At 30.1% G+C, this 25,398-nt stretch overlaps 1 protein-coding gene across 3 annotated transcripts in view; it reads right to left on the minus strand.

The window, feature by feature from the left end:
- The window catches only part of LOC132929569 (lachesin-like), a 396,933-nt gene that overhangs the window by 54,284 nt on the left and 317,251 nt on the right, over positions 1 to 25,398 (minus strand). For 2 of the 3 annotated variants that reach the window (XM_060995009.1, XM_060995008.1), the window contains exon 3: positions 5,268 to 5,345. The exons of the other annotated variant lie outside the window; for it this stretch is intronic. In XM_060995009.1, the coding sequence (XP_060850992.1) occupies positions 5,268 to 5,345 (78 nt within the window). The remainder of the gene's footprint in view (positions 1 to 5,267; positions 5,346 to 25,398) is intronic. 3 annotated transcript variants of the gene reach the window in all.

Here is a 25,398-nt window from a genome sequence, read left to right on the forward strand (position 1 = left end):
CACACACACACACACACACACATACTACGGTGGTTTATGGTGTAAGTCACTTGAGCCCTGTTTGTATCAACAACGGTTGTGGCGTAGTGTAGTCACGACATATACGACTCCATCTCCGACACGACGTACTCTGCGAAAAACGTACCCAAAACTGTGCCGGTGGTGCAGTCGTACATGCAGAGCACCGGCTGCATGCAGAAGGGTTGCGGAGGGTCAAAAATAAATACCCCTTTTGCGCGGCGTTTAATTGGATTCGTTTGGAAACTTTAGCCATACAATTTAACGGAACGTTTGTTTGGACGTTTTACCTAGCGCGTGCAGTAGGACCATAGCAAGTACGTACACACACACACACACACACACACAAGTATATAATTTGGTGGCGTCGACGACTGCGTCTACAATGGGTGCGTAATACGTGTTCCGACGGATTAACCGGGTCCTGGGATTCGAATCTCTCTTACTTTCTCGTGTACCACCCCTTCTTCCCCCTTTGCCGACACTCGTCCGTCGTCAATCGCACCTTGCCCACACGTCACTACACCACCCCGCCGTCACCCGTCACGACCAGTAATGCCACACTATTGCGAATGGCACGCGGGACACACCGCCTCGGGACGAGGCAATAAGAAATTGCGTACAATTTGTGCTGGCAGAAACGACGTCGGGGCGTGGCGGCGGCGGTGGCGGCGGAGAAAACGCTCGTGTCTGTCCGTAAAAATTGCCGGTATCCGAAGACGTCTATCCAGCTATCAATCGGATGGGAGGCGATATCTCAGACGTCGGTTAGACCTCCTACTCTCCACCTCGCTATCCAAATCACCCCACATACAACTACCACTACTCCACTAAAGTCTCTACCCCCTAACCACCCCCGACAATACCGTCGTCCGCCCGTGTCCTACACAACTGCCGGCTCATCAATCAACCGCCCGCCGGCGAAACACAACATCCCCGACCCGCCGTCGACACACGGGAAAATCCCGCGCGCGCGCTCTCAGCTCCTTCCAGAAAACTCATCAATTTTATTTCTTTTGTCCTTAATTTTTCGGGTTTACCACCGCCACCAAAGCTGCGCTCGCTTCTTCTCTTCTTTGCTCGTTTTTTTTTTTTTTTTTTACTTTCCTCGTCCTTTTTCACCGCCCCAACGCTCAACGCTTTGCCTCACTACCTCGATTACTCCGCGACAAGGGCACCCTACATACTCGCACGCGTATACATAGACGCGCCCGGTCGTTAGGAGACGTGCCCGAGGGGGTTTCAAAGACAACTGTATACATGTATATATGTACATTATTTATAGTTATTAAAAACCCAAATAATACACTATCTTCCCCGTCACTGATCAATCGGCACTTTGCAGTCAATCCATTTACTCGTATACCATCCACGTTGACGCGGAAATACGAATAATTTGTGTATCAATCGAAATCACTTGCCGACTTCACATGTACGATTTGATTTGAAACCATTGTACTCGACAGTAACACATTTTGGGTACGCTAAATGATAGATTTTATAAAGGGCGATCTACTAAAGTCTAAAAGCGTGGTGCTTACCCCCCTTTTTTATTTTAGTAATGAATGTACTCATATTCTTATTTTCGGAATTTTTAAACGTATTTAAAGTCTATGCTAAAGAGGAATGTGTTCGATGGCCATAAAAACTTCAGTTTTTTTAAATTGTAACTCCCCTTTAATACTATAATTATTTAGTGGATAAGATTTTTTTGATAATTTTGATGTGCCTAATTAAAATTTCAAACGACCTGTTTTTAGCTATTAGAATGATAGTACTAAAGTCAATAGTCCTTAAAAAAATGCTTATTTACAATTGCAAAATAAATTTAATATTGGATTTAATACTTATTATAATTGATTCGTTTTTAAAAAATTACAAATGTTGATAGATTTATATTAATTACTAAAATATTCAATTCAATTTGTTCCAAACCTATCATCATGGGATATTATCTAAGTATAATTTTTCAGTATACAAAGTTAAATAATTTAAAAATTTCTTCTAGTTTTTAAATGTCATTTTTTTTTAGAAAAATTCTTCAGTTGTTGATTCATAGTAGAAAAAAGGGCAGTGGTTCTTTTTTGAAAACAGAACTTTCTATTTCTACAGGACATTTTTTAGGTAGAAAAAAATTACATGAATTCGAGAACATGGCCTTTAAGATAATATTATATATAAAAATTCTAAAAATAATTTTTTGAATAAGTATATTATTGAAAGAAAAAAGGAGCGAAACGTGCTTGATTCTATATTATGTAGATATTTTAATTTTTGCGTTCCAGACCTACACAATCAAAATCAAAAAGTTTTGTAGAAATTGTAAAAATCAAAAAACTTTATTCTCAGTTACCTAAAAAGCATTCAGCCGTTAAATAGAGATACATATATATTTATTTTATTTTACTTTTTTTACTCATTATTACCGCGCTTATATGATTAAAACGTATGAGAGTATTCTAATACATGGTATTGAGTACTAATATTACATAAAACATGTCATAGATATTTGAATTTCAAAACCAAATAAAAACTTGAATATACATTATGAAATATAATGTATTTATTTATTTTATTTTTTTTACAATGACATTAAGTTTTGATATTGAATAAGACATTTTTGATGAAAAATAGTATTTATTGAATATGCCTAAATAAAAATAATTAAAAAATATACTAGTGGTTGTAATACATGGAAATAAAATATGGTAAATTTTAAAATGCTTATAGCTTACATTTATTAAAGTGGAATCGTCTCATAAAATATAATATCAATTTACAAAAAATTATATTACACAATTTGTATTTGTAATAGCTTAGATTCTATTTAATCATTTATTATTTTTATTTTCTTTAGATTGCTTAAAATTGGAAAATATTATTCATAAAAGTTTGTTAGAAAAGTTTAAACTTTTGAATCATCAAAAATAAAATAAAAAGTAAAACATAAAATATTCCATGCTAAAGTTAATCTAAAATAAACAAACGAGTATCCTGAAAATTTGTTTAGGTAAATTGTCCCAAGAGTTCCAAAACTATGAAATTTTTATTTATGTTTACCCTCCAGTAGAAAAACTGTCAAATTGCCTCAGTAAAAATCGTATATATCTATACATCCGAAACGTCTGGAGTTTCTATGGAAAAATAAGAACTTTCAAAAGTTGACTATAACTTTCAATATTCAAATGTGAGCCTCATTGACATAAACGAAACTTAGAGGTATTCTCGAAGGAATAATATTTTTTTTTTGCAGTATTGGAGTCAAACTATAAATATAACAGCTGTCAATGGCCTTCTAAGAACTTTTTTTTTTTTATACTTATCAAGTCGAGTTTTATGTCTTACTGTAAACGGACGAGTAATTGATCTCATACAGAAGGCTTTTTTTTTCGTACTTTTCAAGCGTCATCATAACGTTATGCTGAAACGCGTCCGAAGTAACCGTAAACGCGTCGAAGACGTGTAACGAGCGCGTCGGCTGATCTATCGCCGAATTGGTACAATAAACAACGGCTTACACAGTCATAGCACTATTATAATACGCCTAATCATAATCTCGGGTAATAATAACGACTTGGCCTAATACGTCATCGGTTACGCGTTATTTACTCGCTCGGATTTCAAGTAATACCGATCGGCAAAGCCGGTACAACCTGTGACTTCCGCCGGCGCATTCGTCGAGCGTTTCGGTGTACAACCCGTCCGACTTAGAAGTCCAAAGCAGAAGCAACGGATTCGGTACTGGGCCTCGTTGTTTTTAAATCCCGCGCACTACTACTAACGACGATGATAATAATAATATTAACGACATCGACACCGCCGCCGTACGTGTGTGTGTGTGTGTGCGTATAAAATATTAGACTACGACGACGACGACGACTACCTCCTAAACACCGGGCACGATTTTCTTATTAATATCTTTCCGAGAAAACGCTCCACTCCGTCACCGGTGCACGTCGATGCGCACCGTGTCGCGTGTTTTATTTCCACGATTTATAATATGTATATAATATTGTTATCGTATTATTGTATAATGCGTGCGCTTGAGCGTGCGTGCGCGTGTTTCGTACGATATAACATCTCGAATTACGTATTATATTATTAAGGCGGGCGCGTGTACGTACAGGTACGAAATTCGACGAATCTCTCGACACACAACAATGTTCCACTACGTCTGTCTGAAAACGTATTTTCGAATTCCGCGGAAATTACTATCTGCCGGTGCTCTCGCGCGTGCCCGGGGAGATTTCATATACGCCCGCCGGTTTAATGAAACGTACACAAGTAATTTTTCTACGGCGTTCCGAGTATATTACCGTTTTCTACGTTTTCGCGTGTATATATGGTCGAAAATATTCTAATAACCGTATGCCAACTATTCGGCCGGCGATGTTATTCAGCGAAATTGCCGGAACGAAACGAAGTATTCGCGGTATGCGCGGACGGCCTATTACGAGCAATATCGATGCTCATGGTTTTAATTAAAAAACAACAAGATCATCGCGGTAGTACTTCACTGCAGCAGCTGCGCTCGCACGAGTCGCACACGGCGTGGCGATCGCTTAATTAGACGATTTGACAATGTTATCGTCGTTTAATACAACATTCGAGCACAAAGCCGTAGCCAGAAAAGTATTTTTTTTGTGGGGGGGTGGTTAAGAGTATAATTATGTTATATTATACAAGATTTAAATATTTCGAGAAAAAATTTCGGGAGGGGGGGTTCTGAACCCTGAAACCCCCCCTGGCTCGCCCTTGGTCGAGTAGGTTTTCGTTTAACGTCTGTGCGTTACGACGACGATGACCGCGACGTCCTCGTCATACGATAACAATTTTTTTTTCGAAGTAACAATGTTATACCCACACGCCGAAATATCGACAACCTCACAGACATTTTGAACGACTCGGTTTGTTAGAATTTAAGAAACAATTATTTCTTGTTAGTATGTTGGAAATTATAAATTAAAACTTAGTTTCGACGTAATTAGGTTTTGAATAATTTCTAGTGAGCATAAAATATAACCGAGTTATATTATCATGTATTACGATCAGAAAAAAAAAACATAAAATTTGTACTTCATTGCGAAGTCTGTGGTTTTTTACCACTGTTGAAAAGCCGTGTGTTTTAATTTAAATAAAATGAGTAATTTATAAGCGTTTACGACAGCCTTACAAGAAAATAACATAATTTTATAGACACGGTCAATGTCTCATGTCCGCACAAAAGATTACTGATTTTACATACTTACTCTTTGTTAGTGTTACAAACTCGCTAAGATATCTTTTAGAATATCGTTTAGTATCATCAATGAAGTGTGAGTTCTTACCTGAAATAAAAAATAAAACAATTATTATTAGTATTGGTTTAAATTTACTACTTGAAATGCCTATATTATATTCCTTTTATTACTGTTGTATCAATGTTACACGCGGCTGTCTGCATGATCTTATGAAAACGAATAAACCCATAGAGACTACAGTAGTTATTTTCTATTTTCTCAGATATTTTTCTCCATTTTACTCTAGTAAATATAATTTTATTTCCCTCACAATATTGTACCTCGTATACATTCATATGTGCTGGTTTCCCGCATCACTAGTACTTCGACGGTTTGTGATATATAATTCTATTTTATTTAAAAAAACTTGTCATATTCAATAATTCTTTTCATAAAAAATTGGGATACAAAGTATACTCGGTAGAGGTTCTAAACTTATTTTTATTTCGTTCTTCAGCATATTTTTGAGTTCATTTTATTAGTTACGATTCTCATATGGATAAATGTATTTTAGTTTCTTTTATATACGTATCTCACATATAAATATATTTTTTATTCTTAAATATATTTTTATTTGGAACAATATATTTGTAGTTTTGGTATATCAAAGTAATAAAATAAAATATAATGTAATTTAGTTTTATAATTATTATAAATTAAAGAAAACTTTAAAATAATAATAAACAATAATATACAGTATATAAATATACAATATACATATCTAATATTATATTCTTTCTTTAATAAAATACTAGTCAATATTAAATCGAATAATTCCGAGTAAGTGTGCTTAATTTATGTAAATGTATTCATTACCTACATTTGAATCTAAATATATACATTTATAATGTCTCAAATGATTTTAGGATAACATCTTATCTAAATAATATTTTTGGAATATAATTTTGAATTATTGTAATTCTATTAGAAATCCATATAATCATTTCTATACATAATCTTTTGTCAACAGACTTCTAACTAAAATTTTTTTCTATTTTAGTATTTTTTTTTAGTTTTTTGTGGAGTAATAAATGTATTGATTTAACTACGAAATAACGCTTGTTTTTTTTATGTACATGAGTGTCTTCTGGTAGAAAATCGGATCTAATTTTTATAAAAAAAAAAAATTATTTTAGTAAGAATATTTCAAAATATTCGAAATCATATTAAGGAAAAAAAGAATTTTTATGCAAAACCAATTTTGATAAAATCGATTTTGTTTTTTCAATGTTACTAAAAACGAATTAATGCGTTGATACTTGCCATTATCACCAATTGTTTATATTATATTATAAATGTTCAATTATTTTTTTTGGAAATCTTGATAAAATGTTTTTGATTGGTTTAAAACATAATAAATTCAATAGAAGGTTCATCATAAGTTATTAATTTACTAATTAAAAAAATACTGAAAATACATAGGTCACAATATTTTGTAAAAACGTTTAATTTTGAATTCACCAAAATAATGAAATATTGTAAATAATTTTATAAAAAGTTCAACTTTAATAACTAAGAAATTAAAATTTAGTAAAAGGTTCCTCGTAAGTAGTTCATACTGTAACTAAAAAAAAGTTAAAATTTGATAATATTTATTTATATTTTCGTATGTAATGGTTTATCATTCAATTTCAAATTTAACACATCGCTCAATGACAAGGTACACTCAATACCTACCTATATGGTACATATTAGAGATGTTACCTAATTTCCTTTTTTTTTTTTTTTAAATATTTATATATATCTAATTTAAGATATAATATATATAACAATAAATATAGCTAATTAATGTAATTATTTATTATTTTAAAATTTGAACTACATTTTTCTATTGTTCATTCGTTTTGATGTTTAGACAGAAAGAGAATAGAAAAATACTACGAGAGACTATATTATATTATCCAAAACTTTTATATAATATGAAAATCAATCACAAATTTATTAAATTTTCATATTTTCACATAATTTAAAAAAATAATTTCATCTAAAACAAAATGTGAAATATATATAAACAATAAAAATCTTCTTTATATAATAAACTTTAGTTTATAGACTATAATAGCTGTATGTATAATTAAAACGAGTTTTTCTCTTTTATTCTGTATTGTGAAACTTTTTATTTGCAGTATCAGAATACATCTTTACATTAAATACAAAATTTTCGTACTTTATTTCTTAACTTTAAAGTTTAAATACAATTTTGAGAAAAAATTAGAACTGCATGGCAAACAGACTAATAATATTTTGAATATATACCCGTAGGTTATTTTCTATTAAATGCACTAAAACTTTTCAAATTTATATTGTTCTAAAGAATTATAAGTAAGCACGTTTTAAATATTATATTAATTATAATAAATTATAAACTATAATAATATATACGTACATATAATATTATTTTTATATTTATATTATAAAATAACTACATAAGCCGATTGTATGGTATGATGATATTTCTTAAAATGCAACTGTTGTTAAAATCAAACTTGTAAGATTATAGATGACTGAATAATTTTTCCAATTCACCCGTTTGTCCTTTATTGTTAAATTCAACGGCTATACATTTTAGATTTTTCATTTAAAATTTTCAAAAATTCTAAAAACATAACATGTGTATTTTTTAAAATTGGATTTTTGTTTAATTTAAAACTACGTGTTATTTCATATTGCGTTGAATTCATCAAACGAACTTATTAAAAGAAAAAATTGAGCATTCGGTTTATGTGAAAATTATTATAATTAATATTGTGTTTAGATTCAGAACTGATTGAGGTATATATTATAATGATTTTTGTTTTAAATCTTAGTTATTAGACCGAAAGTTTTTCTTTATATTATATTGAAAATTTCACTTAAGTATAGATATGATACCTATTAAATGAGAATGGCTCTCTCGAGAAAACAATTTTGGAATTTATTTTAGCAATAATGTCTAACAATAACCTAACCTACAGACTACAGTGTTTTGAAACATAACTAATAACTATTATATTGCGTTATATAAATTTATAATAGTATTTAAAATATACTTATATTAAAGCACCATGGTCTATAGCAGGGGCAGGGCGGTCAACATGAATATGTTCGCAAGCTACATGGATAAACAACATTATATTAAGAGCAAAAATGTAATAAATTTTATAAATGTATCCCAAATTTTAAAATGCATAGTAATAAGTAAATTTTGATTTTATTAATAAGATGCCAATCACAAGTTTACCCTGTAATATACCAAGAAGGATATTTAAACTTATTTTTTTTTTGTCAACTCTATATAAAAACTACACTAAATAAGAATAAAAATAAAGTCATTCAAGTCATAAACGTTCTTACATCAAAAAGAGAGTAGCTAAATCATTTCAAAATTTATCAGTTAATACAATATTTGTATTTAATGAAATGTTGGTTTAATAAAAACATATTAGTTACTATTATTTATGATTTTATAATTTGATAAATGTTTTAAATGTAAATAAAAAAAATTTAAACTCATAATAATAAAAAATTGTAATTTTTCCATATAAAGTATACATTAGGACCTAATGGTTAGGTAATCAAACAAATTGTATTATAATAACGTTGATAATTTTATGTTAAATATAGTGAAATTTAATATGGCAGTACACTCAATTAAAAAAAAAAAATATGTCACTTTGAAACATTTTTAATTGATCTTTTATAGAATTTGTTACATTATTATTATTAGTAGATATTATGGATGATTGGTTTAATTTATTCATAAAAGTAAAAATATATAATTATTATTCCGCAATTACTGTTATAGTTAATATATGAAAAATGTATAAAAACAATATAATGTATAGTTTTTAAATTAATTAACGTTAACATTTCAATCTAATAACATGTTAAAAAAATTTAGAAGGAGTTGATTTTACAATGAATACCTATATGTTTATTAGAATAAAATTAATTAATAATGGACTTATATTTATGTGTATAAAAGAAAAAAATAATAATTAGAAGGTTGGCATTTATTGTAGGACTAATAATATAGTAAAAACCCTCAGATACCTATTGTATGTATAGTATTATAGGTATTATAGTATAGTATTTTCAAACAATACTATATTAATTTATTCAATTAACTTCAAATTTTGATATTTCAAATACATGTTTAATGAAACTATTAGATAAAAAAATGAAAATGTTTTAATTTATATTTAATTGGTGTAAATCATTTAAAACGTGTTTTTTGTGTCTCCTAAAAAACTATACAAAAACTGAGATACACACGGTTGCACTTTAAGCGACGATATATAATAGGTTAAGTATCTTTGTAAAAATAAGTACTTACACCATGTAAATGACGTTGAAAAAGAATTTTTAATCTTTTTACGCACGGATTATACAATTTATTTACGTGTATTATAAAATATATAAATTTTAATGGGGTACCTATCTATTGCATTAACGATCACATTTAACGCGATCCCTAGTATGTACGCTTTCTGCCATATACTGTAAACTTCAATAGTATAGTCGGAATAAATGATAACTTAAGTATAGAGGGAGGATATCAGAGATGATATGTTTAATTTTATGTTGTGTATTTGACACTGTGCCGACTATTTAAAATACATTTATACGTGTCGCTTTTAACCGTTTTATTTTACTCGTAGTCGACCCCTTGTGAAGTAGCTGTCGATCCGTTTTTATTATAACACGCATTCATTCGTTTAGTTTTGTCGATTAGCTCGGAACAGTCTATGGGGTATATTCCCCCAATTCCGATGTATGGGGATTTTGAAAAAAATGTTTTCATTCGATTCAATCTTGGTGAATATTGCTATTTTTTTTAAATATAATATAATGTATAATATATAGTATATACACATTATACACATCTTTACATTTTAGTTATTGTTTTATAGTTGTGATATTTATATTATAATAGTATTAGGTATATTCCGTTGCGTACATTTTAGTAGAGTCATCATGTATCTATATGTATGTGATTGAGCTAGTCGCGTATAACATAAATATATAATGTAAACCTTGTCCATGACATCTAATTATCAATAACCCTGGGGACTTAAAGTTGTATTGGTTTAACGACTCCGGTCAGCGTAAAATATTCAATTTTAATAGGCACTTAATTCTCTAACTTAACCTTCTTGGAATACGGGTCCAAAAGCCTTATCGAACAATACTTGTCTAAAGTCATTTAACTATGTACGAATATTCGATAGTTTGACTGGAAGTCGTGATACTAGATAAATTTTAGAGTATCGATTTAACGGTAACAGTGAAAACTTTCACAAATGATGAAAATCATCTAAAACAGATTTATTGTAGTCAAATATACGAAAAAAGTTTTTGAAAAATATGTGCGTACATACAAATACTACAGTATTGAAAATAGACTTGGCTAAATGTTTTAAAAAAAAAAAAAAATTATCATAACACAAGTGATATATTTTGCTAGATAAGGTGAATTTATATCTCAAGTATATATATAGTTATATTGACGATTTGTTCGAAACATAGAATTCGTATTTATTGTAATTTATAAAACTAACACGTCAAGAAGTTTTAATATTAACAGTTATTATTTAATGTGTTGAAAATTAATGCATTTTTCCGCTGTTAAATCATGTTATTCACTTCATGAGCAACTACAACAGTAAGACGTATAATGAAATAATATATCTAATTGAAATGAGTCAATAGAATTGTAATTTTCTTCAATAAGTTTTTAGGATTAGTGTGCTTTTAAGGAATTGAGATCATTCTTAGCATAGGATTTTCCAATATAATATGATTATTTGAATACATACAGAATGGAAGGTTGCGTTTAGTAAATACAAACAAACGACTCCCAATATTGTAATAATGTTACTCCCACTAAATCAATATAAATAAGATACAGAAGATCAAACTTGTATTAAATAATATCATGTTACCATAGAATGAATTTCCTTCTTTTCAATTTATGTTTCTTCTGAGACTAAAACAAATGAAATATTTCAATTTGTCTACTCGATACTTATACGTTTATATGGGAGTACGGGACATGATATCCGTTTGTAAAACTATAGTAATTTTATTTTTACGAAGGAAAGTAATAAATATAATTTTTACAAATGTCAATACATTGTTATGCATCGAATAAATATTGTTGTGGAATAAATAAAAATAATTTATAATAACTAATTTCTAGTAAATTTATTACCAAGAAGAAAACTTAACAAAAATGTATCAATCCTTAGGTAGGTAAGCATTTTTTTTATTTGTTTTTTAGAAAATCAAACCCATATTATTACAAGTTAGATATTATTAAATTATTTAAATTTCGATTTCGACTGACCTATCTCCTTTAAACTTTAAGCTTGTGTTACTTTATGTTAAATAAAATTGTTAAAATTAATCTGATTTTTGTTAAAATAGAAGTTAAAACATGAAAAGATAGTTCGTGGAACAAATTTAACCTAATTACAATAGTTTATTTAATTTGAAATTTGGGTATGATTTAAAAAATCACATACATAATAAGATTTTAAATTGTTGAATTTATAATAATATATTTCAGTACCAAAGATTGTTGGTTTATTATTGATTCAAAAAATAGGTTAAAGTACAATTAGATTGAAAAAAAAAATGATTATGGATGAGAAACTTGAACAAAATTATACTGAGCACGTTGCTCGACATATTTTTTTTCCGAAAAAATTGTTCAACATTTGTATTTTTTGCTAAATTTTAACATGAATAACATTATAGTGTATTTATATTCATACGCTGGCTGGACGACCTGCAGTGGAGTGTTTGACTCGCACACTGTTGTATTATATTATTTATTAAGTATTGCAACGATAGGTATTTTGTTCACACCATGCGTGATTCTTTTTTCCCTAACGCAAACTTTTGCAAAATCACACTTTTAATATTTTATGATAAAAAAATACCTCCACGGTGTTATTTTATAAGAATCGTTGTGATTTGGCACACATGTGCCCATAATGATAAAGTACGTATCACATAAAGCCTGTCACATATATTTTAACCCCTCCCCCGAGAGAGCAAAGAAAAATGATCTAAATGCTGTTCAAAAAGAAGTTTTTTTTTTCTTTGGAAATGTCCTATGCAAATAAACGGTAGTATAAGAGATAAAACTCTCTGAACCGACCATCAAGGGGCAGACCAAAAATACTCCCGATTGTGATCCGAAGAAAACACATTTATACAACTGTAAACAAATATATAATCCGCCCGTGAAACTTATTTTTAACCAAACTATTAAGTTAAATTTAGTTTTACTGATTTATTTGTATTTAATAAATTTAAAAATAAAAATAACTTTATCAATTATTATTGTAAAGTTGTTTGGTTGTCAATATAATAATATATTAAATATAATTGTTTCTCCTCAACAGTTTTTTTTTTTGTTGCAGCAGCGTACTTCAAACAAAATAAAAACAGTTATTAAGGAAAATCATACAAAACAATATATGTATTTTAATATTTAAAAGTTTTCAATTATTTTATTAAATCAAAACTTTTTTTCAAAATATTCCCGTTAAAAGTTTTAATAGTCTATATTTGTAATTATTTTACGACTTAGACGTTAGTTTTTAAATGATTCGTTTATATACACATAAATTAATGGTAACACCAATATTGTACTAAACGGTAAGTATGTTGGATTTAATTATATACACCTTAGTTAAACGTAATGACACGTCCATAAAAATAGATAAAAAAAAACTATTATGATGTGAGAAAAATGGAAAAAAATAACGTTTAATTAACTATTGCGATTCAGAGTGTTATATGGTAAATCCAATATCGAAAAGATGTTGTTCTAAAAAAAGGTTACTTTGACTCTGTATTGTTGGTTATACATTTTGTACGGCATTTTTCTCTGGAGTTCGTTAAACATAGGTAAGGTACAAAACGCGTTTGGTATCCAATCCAAAAGCACATATTATTTTACATTTATTATTTAGTCTCGCCCGTTCCACTACGTCTCTATAATATAAAGTGTTTGTGAATATCATATAATGATAATGTGAAAAATAATTATTAAACACAAAATTGTACTGTAAATCGTCAGTGTTTTAGATGTGAACATAAAACGCCGGTAACCCGTTTGAAAACAATCAGAGATTCAGAGATATTCTTTCGAAAAACTCTGCCATATAAAAATAATCCAATTAAACGGCAATCGTATTTTATTCGGAAAGTGTTGATTACGTTTTTCACTGAAAACTTTCAGACATGACGTACGGATTTATACATTTCGTTATTGTATTATTAAAATTATTATTCCCATCATACAACATTTATACCGTAACGCAATTATAAAATAATCAAAAAAGGAAATTTTCGGCTATATTTTATTATGTTTGCACTTTAATCATATTATTTGGACGATTAAATACAAATGTAACAAAACAAAAATTAATGTCACTTATTTGTGTTTTCAATTACTTATTTACGCACTCATTTGGCCATTATACCATAGTTCCGCGTTTGCAGAACCAGTGAAATGAATTTTAACAATAATTTTGTGACGTCTATTTATATGTATGGATTTTCATTTCGTTTAACGTAATTTTATTTTTTATTTTTTTTAATTTGGCAAAAACACAGAAAATCGCATTACGGTGTGTGGTCAACTATACATTGTAATCCCCATTGACCTAATTGAATGAATTCATTCCGGACAGATTGGCAAAATACATTTATAAAATACTGGTGAATATTCTTTTTTTTCATTTCTAAACACAATATTTTTCATCGAAACGCAATATAGTAATTTCATGACATATTTTCACAATTTTTGTTTTCCATATACTAGTTGGCAGTTCTTTGATTTGATGGAACGATGACAAATTGCAGGATAGTATTATCAAAATTGCAAAACTATTACATGACAATGTAAGAGAAACTTTAAAAACATTATACGAATAAATTGGATATATTTTAGTAATCGATATTCGATACTCAAAGACGTCTGAAAAGATTATAAAACTGTAATTGTAAAGAGCTTAAAACTTTTCATAGTTATATTTTTAATTTTGTATTAACCTATATAAAAAATAAGTTGAATGTTATTATTAGATGTGTAAATATTTAATTTGTATACAACCATACGATTAATATTTAATATGATTTAATATAATTAGAAAACATTTTACCATTCAACTTAAAAACTTCAAACAAAATAAGCGTTATAGATAAACCTCACGTTAGAGTCTCCATTTTTGAAACTGAATTCGATTTTATGATTAATATTTACGTGAGTATTAATAGTACTAAGATATTTTCATAAATCGATTTCATATAATCTTAAAAACACGTAGAAATACGTGAAATATTTAAGGTAGCTATATACATATGTATCCAGAATTAACATCCTGAATTTCAACATACGCGTTTTCTGAGATTATTATATATATATATATATACATGTATATTATTCTGAACACCATTGTATGTTAGTTAAATTAAAATAAAATTCATTAAAAATATTATATTTTATGTAAAATAGGGTAAATCTTACTGACTAATGTTCACAAATGATTCTATTTAATATTTTACGGGACGGTCTAACGATATTATCTTTATTGTAATATAACAAAATGCACTGGTCCAGTTGCCCGGTTTAGCGATGCATGTCAAGTACTTGCGAGTATTTGAACTGGTAATATATTCGCACAGTGCCGCGCTGCGTTTACGTTTTACCGTTTTTGTTTACTTAATAATTATACGTTTTATCGTTTATGAATAATAAGTACGTGTCCTTAATGCTACACGGGCGGGTATTATTATAATATTATATTTTAACGTCACTATCGACTCGCTGTATGTAAGACGGGATCAACGCGTAGTTCTATAGTTTTAGAATTTATTGTTTTCTCATATTTTGTGATATTTCAAATATTTATTTTGCTTAATGAAAATACACTGATGTACCAACTACACGATGAACTCTATTTTCATAATCCGCCGGATGCGTTGTGTATAGGTTGCTAAGTCGAACGATTACTGAACTTATTATCATTATTCGTTTGTTTGACAATAACGATTTAGTTCGGGGTTTACTCGTAAAATCGCTGCAGGTTACTCGTTGGTGATTTCTAACGTTTTCGAGGAGTGAAATGTGAACTAATTAATTTTCGGTCGAGCAGAAATCGTCTGGTTTGTCGATGAATTCTAGCACTTATCATAATAATGTTCTGAGACCGCGAATACGTTTTGCGTATATGGGTAGCTATATACAGGAATATACCGGGATTGGTGATCGCTCGAGAGGTTTCTCGGCACCACTCGAGCAGAACGCTCGAGAAATCTAAGATCCGGAAAAAGAAAAATACAGCACGGCGTGCATATTATGTGACTCTCGAGCTCGTACAGTCGCCACCCGAACCAATTAGACTTTCATCGCGTAACTACTGATACAGACCGAGAGTCACACGTCACGCACGACATACGACGACTGCCGTAGTAGTCGTGCGCGGGTATTGATTTTCTTTTTGTCCGGGAGTTAAGTTTAACACGCATATATAATATAATATCATATAATGAAATACGACGGCGAACGGCGGCAGCGGCGGCGGCGATGGTGAGGATGCAAAGAAAATATCAGTCAGCCGTCGGTGTAGGGTATATTATATAGTCATATCGCTAGTACTGCGAGTTGTTGTACGCTTGTTCGGCCGGCCCGCGCCGAATTTAATCGCAGCTGTTATATTATTACCATCGTATATACATATACATATACATATATATGTAATATATATATGCGCGCGGGCTAGACACGCTTTTACCGATTTTCCACTGTGAACTTCCGAAATACAAATCTCTGACGGGTACACCGCCGCTAAAAGATCGATCACAACAATTGTATAAACCTATGTCCTATATATATATATATATATATATATATATATATATATATATATATATATATATATATATGTGTAGCGTGTTTTCCGTTGAAAATCCAAAGACCGTTTCCGACCGTGCCCGAAACAATAGGGCCGCACCGGGGCTTGTTACTTACCGTATAGGTATATATAATATACAGTGTGTATATTATTATATACGATACATATAATACAATGCGTGTAATATTATTTTACATCCATCATGTACATATACACACACGCAGACGCACACACTCGCATATACATACACTGTCTCTCCGAGTTCGCCTACATATATGTATATGTGTATAGACCCGGGTTAGGCACGCACACTTTTCGACGATATTATTAATAGAGCTAAACGACGACGACGTGCGTGCACGTGAAATACAATAATGTATAACGACGCACGCCCTGCGCGAGTAAACGTCTATTTGGGCGAAAGTATACGAAAACGCCGCCGCTTATACCTACGGACATCCGTATACGCTCTACACATCACAATGTACCCGGCAGAACGACCATGATGTCTATTTTTTGCGGTTCTTCGTGAATTGCAGCGGTAATAATCAGCTATTAGGTTTCGGGGCATTTCACTGCGGCGGGCAACCCTCTCATTCCGAAAAACATCTGAGTGATCATAGGTGACGCGGTATGTACATCACCCAGTCACCCGGATCGTGTTGCATTTATCCGAGAATTCGTCTTTAAAAAGGACGCAAGTAAAATTCATTAAATTCAATTTAAGGCTTTTGATTTATCCTCTGTGGCTAGTTCGTTAAAGTAGTCAAAGCTAATATTATTAGACGTGCTTTTAATATAATAGTATTATAACAATAATATGATGACTTTATACCTATCGCGTTCGTGTGAAAATCAAGAATTTAGATCACCTTAGGTGTTTTTATTTTAAACTTAATACATAGTGTTTGAGTGTATCGACTTCACGCCTCCATAAATAACTATTATACAGGTAAACTATATTACGCTATACGCTTCGAATATAGCCCGAAGCCTCCCTATTATCCGGGTTACAAAATCGATATTGCAAAATGTTAAGAAAAGTTGGAATTACGTGTATATTTATGAGATCACGAGATATATCGTGATATATTAAGAATCAAAATTGAGTTTGTTTTATATTTTGATGAATTTTTTTTTTCGGAGTATTAATCATTATTTTCAAAATGACGCGCAACAGTATCACCTATTTACAAGGTGGTGAATACACAAATCACCATTTTTTTTTTTTTATTCCCTTTTTTCGACGTGATTGCTTCACGAATATATTGAATACTGGAGAAACAGTGAAAAAAAATTATTTACTAGAAAAACACAATCAAAAGTAAACAGCTAAATAATTCGAGTCTTAAACAAAAAATAATAAACGGAATATTGGATGTGAGTTTACATGTGTTCACGACATTGTCGAAAATATTAAACTAACAGTTCGGTTGAACCTACAAACATAATCACTTTCTATCGATCCACCACAGCGTTTGATTTACGCTCGTATATTTTTAATATTAAAAACGGCTACGGACAATTTTAGATTATTTAATATATTACACTATTATAGAACACACGAAAAGAAGGGAAATTAAACAAACAATAATAAATGGTTTATTACTATACCCTTTTTATTTTTTAGTACCATAGCTATCTACCTATAGAATAAACTAATAAATATGTCGTTTTTTTAAAACACTATATAATACACCATAATAAAATAACTCAATAAAAAAAGTCATAAAATCATAACTATTTTTTAAGAATTCTATAGAAACATAAGTATGTTCATAAAATTGTATAATGTGCTATCTCAGAAAAACTTATTTTATTATAATTATCTTACACCCTAATTTATAGTTCAGGGATTAAGTTTGAAAAAATTCGGTAACTTTAGTAAGTTTATTGAAAAAGATACCTAAATATGACGCTACACAGTAGGTTTTTATAATTACAAATATTTAACTGTATTTGAATAAAAATATTTAAAAATCTTAATTATTAAGAATTTAAACGTAAATTATAAGACATCCTTAATTTTTATCCGAACTTCTTTTATCTAACATAAATCATAATATCATAAATGTACGACAGAAGATCTAGAATCTAGATACCTTATAATTTTCTTTTTTTTCAAAAGTATGTATTTATGTTTTTGATTATTTTGAAAATATATGGTTTTAACCCTAGTTAATGGATGTTGAAGTATTCGGAAACATAATATATAATGCATTGAGTCGTAAAACGTGTTATTTCATGTTTAAAACGGATACACATAATACGGCCTTAATAAGTGAGGTAAAATAACTAATACAATAAGAAAGTTGAAATGTATTTGACATAAATCGTATACAGTGATTTCAATGGTCATTTTTTAAACATTTCCAGATGCTTTACTACGAGTTTATAATTAATGATCTCTTAACAACATTTTTAATAAAATTATAGTGATATAATATACATGTATATATATTATTATAATTTATTATTTGTTTATAGTATTTATTTCGGACACCTAAAAAACTATCAAATTCATGTTTAAATATTAGGTTCAGGTGGTACGTACCCCCTCCCCCTAAATTGGTTTGGTTTTGATTAGGTGTCGTCGCTATAAAAATAGTTTTCACATGTTTTTGGATCAGCTAGTACCTATATAATATAGAATTAATATAGTATTATTATTATAAATTTAAATTTAAACTTTTGTCATTAATTTATATTTTTTTTTGTAATATCTTATAAATAAATGCTACTAGGTTATATTAAGAGATTTTGAGGTAACATATTAGTGAAAACATTAAAATATAATTTAAGATTTATCAATAGAAATTAATGGCTATACTATATTTAATTTCATGGTAAATATTTAAAACTAAATAAAAGTTATTATTTTAATTATGTATGTAATCAAGATTCATAGAAATTAAAACATTATAACTCATGAAAATCTGATGAAACATGTCTGTCTTGTTCAAGTTGGCAGTACACATATGTAAGTACCTACAATTTAATAACTTTTTAATAACATACAAAAAGTTCTATGGTTATATATAACCAACAATGGTGTAACCTGATTTTTTCAAGAGAAGAGGATTCCAAAACTATTATATTCATAAGTTAAAAAAAGTTATCGGTAGTCTAAAAATAGGTAGTATAAATAGTGCAAAAGAATTAGAAAAATGCTACAAAATATTGCTATAGAAATGTATAACTAATAATAGACAATACAAATTTCGGGTTTTGAATTATTTGATATTTGACACATTCCAATGAAGTGCAATGCACCAATGTAACCAAACCTACTTAGATTATAGTTTGGTATCATTTTCTCTATTATACGACTGAAGTGTGGTGACACGGTTAAGTTATCACTATACGAATAATATCAAAGACCAAAGGGTAAAGTCAGTAAAGTCCTAACCAGGTCTAACAAGTTTTGTACAATAATTTTGACGCTATTTTGGTAACTATTCGTCTAACATGCCTTCAATGGGTAAAACGAAAACAATTCTAAAAAGTTTCTAACAACGTTTGAAAATTCGCAAAATATGCTTAATAGAGAGAGTTCAAATTAAATTCGCTGTATAATATTTTTTTTTTTTATTAGCGCCTAAAATTAGAAAACTAATAGAAAAATCAATTATTAATAACAGTATAAATATATAATACAATATCCTTCGAAATTTAAGCTGATATATGGTCTCCGCTCAGTATTTTAGTTTTTTGCGTGCAATGATTTAAACACATCCGTTACAGCAAACTATTCACTCAGTATTCAGTGACGATAAGGTACAATTAATATTATCTAATATTCATTAGAGCTACATCATCATTTTATTTTTTATACGAAGCGTAACTGTAAAACAAAAATAATATAATATAGACGATGCCATTTCAGGTTTCACTATAAGTGACATTATTTTTTCGGTTTTAGATAACTATTATAGTAGGAATGTACCGAGTAAACATTTAACGAATATCGTGTTAATCGGTCATATAGTGACTAGGTATCAAATAAAACGGTGGCCTTTATTTAAATGCTTGGTAAACATACCATTAAAAATGTGCTTTTGACCTCTTAAATAATTGTGTAATTAATGTGGTGTACACTTTTTAAATATGCACACCTTCTGCTAATATTTATACCCATCAAACAATAGAGTGAAACAATATAAATTATATTTAAAAAATATCGTGAAATGTGTACGTGTAAGTGTATATCAAGTGGTTAGGTCATTGATTTTGTACGACCCTGCTATACAGTTTTGTAATAATTTTCTTTTTAATATATTATAACCTTCCATTGGAGTGTATATTATTTTATTTATATAGGTACTACGGTTGATGTTCGTTGACGTGCCACGAGCAAACACTTAAATAATAATAATATTTCGAATGAAAAATTAAAAACATCGCGTGTAGGCAATATAGGTAATGTAAGACGTGTGCTTTCGCGGTCGGTAATCATTTATATTAATTCGTGGAAGCGTAAAAATAAATAAATTATTACCTAACCTAATCTAACATATTAAGCTTTCCATTTTTGAATTTTATTTTATGTTTCACCAGTACAACAACTCAGATGCATAATAATCAATATAATCATGTTTTTTGTTGCAATGGGTTAGTAAACAATTAGTAGCTTTCATTGCTTTCGTCTAAACTCTGTTCGTATAATCATTATATCCACCAACAATGTACGAGTTAATAGAGCGATATCGAATTTGTGAGTAAAGGTGTTTTCCAATAGGTAGGCTTTAGACAAATATAAAAATGATATTATATTATAATTATTTCCGTATTATATGAATTGCAAAAATTTGAAAAATACGCGCATTTTGATGTTCAAATTACGTTTTCAATACTTTTCAAAACCACAGCAATTTATTCGTATTTATAACATGAAAAATAGTAATTTACACGTCATACAACCACCATTGACACATTATCGTTTCGATAAAACGATATCGAGTTTTTCAAGTTAACCGCCAAGACACGATTTATGATTACTATAACGATAAATGCACGCAACACAGTCTGCGCCACAGGGTTTTTTTCGTTATCATGTGTCAATCTTATAAATATTTTGTACGCTTTTACTGGGTCTTGATATTTTTGATTTTATTGTATCGTTATTTACACAACAGTTTGAAACATCACCGCGTGTATTGAACGGTTTGACAATTATTGATGCATTAGTGATGGGGTATCGTATCATTAATAAAAAATTGCTTAAAATACAATTAATTAGGTATTGTTCTATTTGAAATTTAGCTGATACTGTTAACATGCTTTGAAATACTGAGTTTTCGACCAATCATATTTGTTTTTTAAATTATTTACAAATGCGTATAAAGTGTACATATTTCCACCGGCTCATTATGTGGTGTTTTTATATACATTTTTAAGTTAAAATAAATATCCTCTTCCTCCTCGAACGTGTACATAATATGGTGCTGAGTACAAAACAACATTATTACCGATACCCTAAAGCCAACGATACTGTTACCGTGATCCAAAATCGACTTTAATATAGACACGAAATACTTAACATCCAAATCGTACGTACTCACGTCATTCCCGTCGACACCTAACCGCTGTCAAAAGTAGACCATTAACGTTGTACAGTTCAAACAATAATTTATAATAATTATTTTAAATGACGTTCCACAGTAAGTACATTTTGGTAAGAGCGTACACGAGCGAGGTTTGGACTTATAACGATCTCTTATTTATGCAATATTCCGTACAAACAATATTGTTTGAAAAATGTAAAATAGAGCGACTACAGGTCTTTATGCCATTTAAAAATTGATGAATACATGGCCATAGTAATATATAGTACCTACGTATTGTGTCAAAAACGACGCGGTAGCAAAGTTAAGTTTATTTTGAAGTTTGAATTTATTAAAAAAATAAAAAAATACTGAACAATAACATGAAAACTACGTTAATATAATGCCACTTGGTCGTTGACAACCTATCTATACCAAATCTGGCTTTTTTGAAATATCCATAAATATTATTACGTACAACTATTATATTAACTCGTATGGATTTATAAATTAACGTAATCATCAATTATTCTCAAACAACCATTACCTTCACCGAAATTCGTCCATTCGTATATCGCAGAAGCGCAAGTCATTACAATCAGACACACGGCGGCGGACAGACGACAATTTTTAATAAGAGTGTACGATATAAAAACCTACGAAAAAGATGATATAATAAAACGTGTCATCAACACTACCGTTAAGTGCGTACACTATATACGTATATATAATACAATATATAAATGTATGAGCGTGGTGTATGCTTGAAATAATAATAATAACAATAATAATAATAACAATCATAATGGAGAGTAAAAAGTGTGTATCAATATATATATATATATATTTATTTATCCGGGATTTCGGAACGTGACTGGTGTGCCGTAAAATAGTCGACCGCCTCCTTTGCTACCGGAGACTTGTGCGCAGCGTTAGCGACTTGGGCACGTAGAATGAGAATATATACAAATGCACATAAACCTGTACGAATAAATTACTCCGAACAGATAATGTACTCGAGTGCATACATATTTCCCCGCTTTTCGATTTATATTATTTCAGTGAATATAATATACTCTCGCGTACCTAATGTTATAATATATACGTACGAGACGAATGCTCAGCGGTGTCATGTCTATATTGCGGGGTGGTGATGTGATAGTGAGTTACAGGATGTCTTTTAGTACACCTCATTGGCCCACTTTTACCGAGTCAGACTACTGGAGCCGAACCTTCAACTAGTTTTCTCACACACACGGAATATTAAAATTCAAAACTGACGAGGGACAAATTTATCTTTTAAAAAGCCAAGACGCACCGAGTGTGGAATCTCAGTTAAAGTGCCCCAGCTCTTATAGGTTATAATAACTAGTAGGTAGGCACACGCTATCTGCCATTCGTGACATTTATAGGTATATAAAACTTTGATACGCACGAGAGACTTTTAAATTTCTGATTATTTGAATGATTAATTAGTTCACTCGTTTTTACATACAACTAACCTGTTTAATATGAGGTAAAGCAAGAGAAAAACAAACAAAACACCTTAAAAAAGAAAATGTTGCCCGACACTGTCGATACGTCGGGACCAATGGGTTGTCTACGTTTAAGCGGTCCTATTTAAATATTCAAACGGCACCACGGCGAGTACATTTGTTGAGTCTGTGATTCCGCGTAGAGCCGACCTAAACGGCGGCGAAGCATAATGGAGTATTTCGGTTGCTAAGCCCGTGTTGTACAGGGCATTACATTATTGGCCGTTGGCACTAAGTTTTTTAATTTATTATTCGTGTCAGTGCGATAAATCCCGCCAACTTATATGGTGGTCGTGGTTATGGATTTGTTTTTTCGTAGAATTTTTTTTATTTTTTACGGCGAAAATCGTGTTTTTATAACGTCGACGGGGATTTTATTTTTTTGTTTTGTTTTCCTACCCGAAGGCGGCGACGGCTGCCGAGTGGACCACAGGATGTGACCGGTATAAATCTCCGGACCAGCCGCCCCGGACGGATCGTTCTATATTCGTATCGTGTATTATATAATATATTTTTATTACGCCATAATAATATCATATCGCGCATCCGGAACGCAAAACTATAGCGTTCTATTATGATAATATTATATCGCCGTGCGCAAGAACGTTTTCTGTCCGCAACACTTCGATAGACGTATAACGCGGGCCATGGGGCCGCCACCCCGATAGCCCCGGGGGGTCATAATGTTATTATACATAAAATATAACAGATATTGCCGTTTTGCATATCACGTACAGAGTATAGCTCGCCAATATCAAAACCGGACTCCGGAATTTCGACAAATCGTGGCCATTTGTTTAGCGCCGATTTCAAGTGTTATTATAGCAACTGTTCACCGCGGCGAACTTCCAGAAGTTGACCGACCCTATATTATAATTATTATAGTTCAGTGTGGACAAAAAGTGGACTGGTTTTGTTTTTGCAACGATTCTCGCAATACTGCGATTTCGTAATATCGGCCAAGGTATTAACATTATAAAACATTATAACAATACCTATGTTAAAATATTCGATTAAAAAATACCGTTTTTAAATTTTAATATCAAACAATAATAAAATATAGTATAGTATAATGTAGTATAGTACGCGCGCGCATGGTGTCAAATCAATTGTTGCAGATGTGTCTGGTTACAGAGATTGAAAGTGTTTGGAATATTTTTAAAATTTTTCAAAAGTTAAATACTCATTTTTTTGGTACATTTTTACACTCTTCTCTATAAAGATTCATAACTTCTTACGTATTATACTTTTATTATTATTATAATAATAATTGTTACTACAACAATAATTAATGTTATTATGTTATTGATATCAAGTAAACGATAACCTTTATTCGTACATTTAATTTAATACTATCTGATGCAAACGATTTTCTAAAAATGTTTATGTGCGAGTATATTTATTAAATATTGAACCAATACTTTAATATTTATAAGCATTTAAAGTTTAGGTAAACATAGCGGCGGGGAAAAAATACACGGGGTATATACTCTACTACTCCACTCCTCAAAACTTGAAAGCTTATAAATAATAAACTATATTCGTTCAATAATCGATATTTGCTTATCAACATTTTTAGAAAAATATCCAACTCCGTTAATATTACAAAATAAAAAAATAGTAGTTGATATAATATAGTAAAAGGTTCAAAACAAAATAAAAAAATAGTAAAAATCAAATTTATGAAGACAATTTAGTTCTGTGAATATTTAAGACAAAGTTTATACCTAGTTTTATTTCTGCAGATCATGAATATGATGTGAAATAATTATTAGAGTTATAAATCCAGGAAAAATATGATTATTTGTCTGCATTATAAAATGTTAAACTAATTAAGACATTTTTCCTTTTACACGATTTTCCTGGAGCATTTATATATTTTTGATTAACCAACCAAAAGCAAAAACTCCATTAGGCTTATAATGCTGTACTTAGCTACACGACAGCGATTTGATCAGGGTGGATTGTTTGTTTAAATCATTTTAATATGTTCAAAATTAATTTAAGAGAATTATTATAATATTTGTACAGTAAGACGACGGCATATTATGAGTTTAGTCGCATTTAATAACAGCCGAGTATTCGCTATCCTGGATTAACATCCTATACT

This window comes from Rhopalosiphum padi, chromosome 4 (genome assembly GCF_020882245.1).
Source record: "Rhopalosiphum padi isolate XX-2018 chromosome 4, ASM2088224v1, whole genome shotgun sequence".
In the NCBI taxonomy this organism is placed as follows: Eukaryota; Metazoa; Arthropoda; class Insecta; order Hemiptera; family Aphididae; genus Rhopalosiphum; species Rhopalosiphum padi.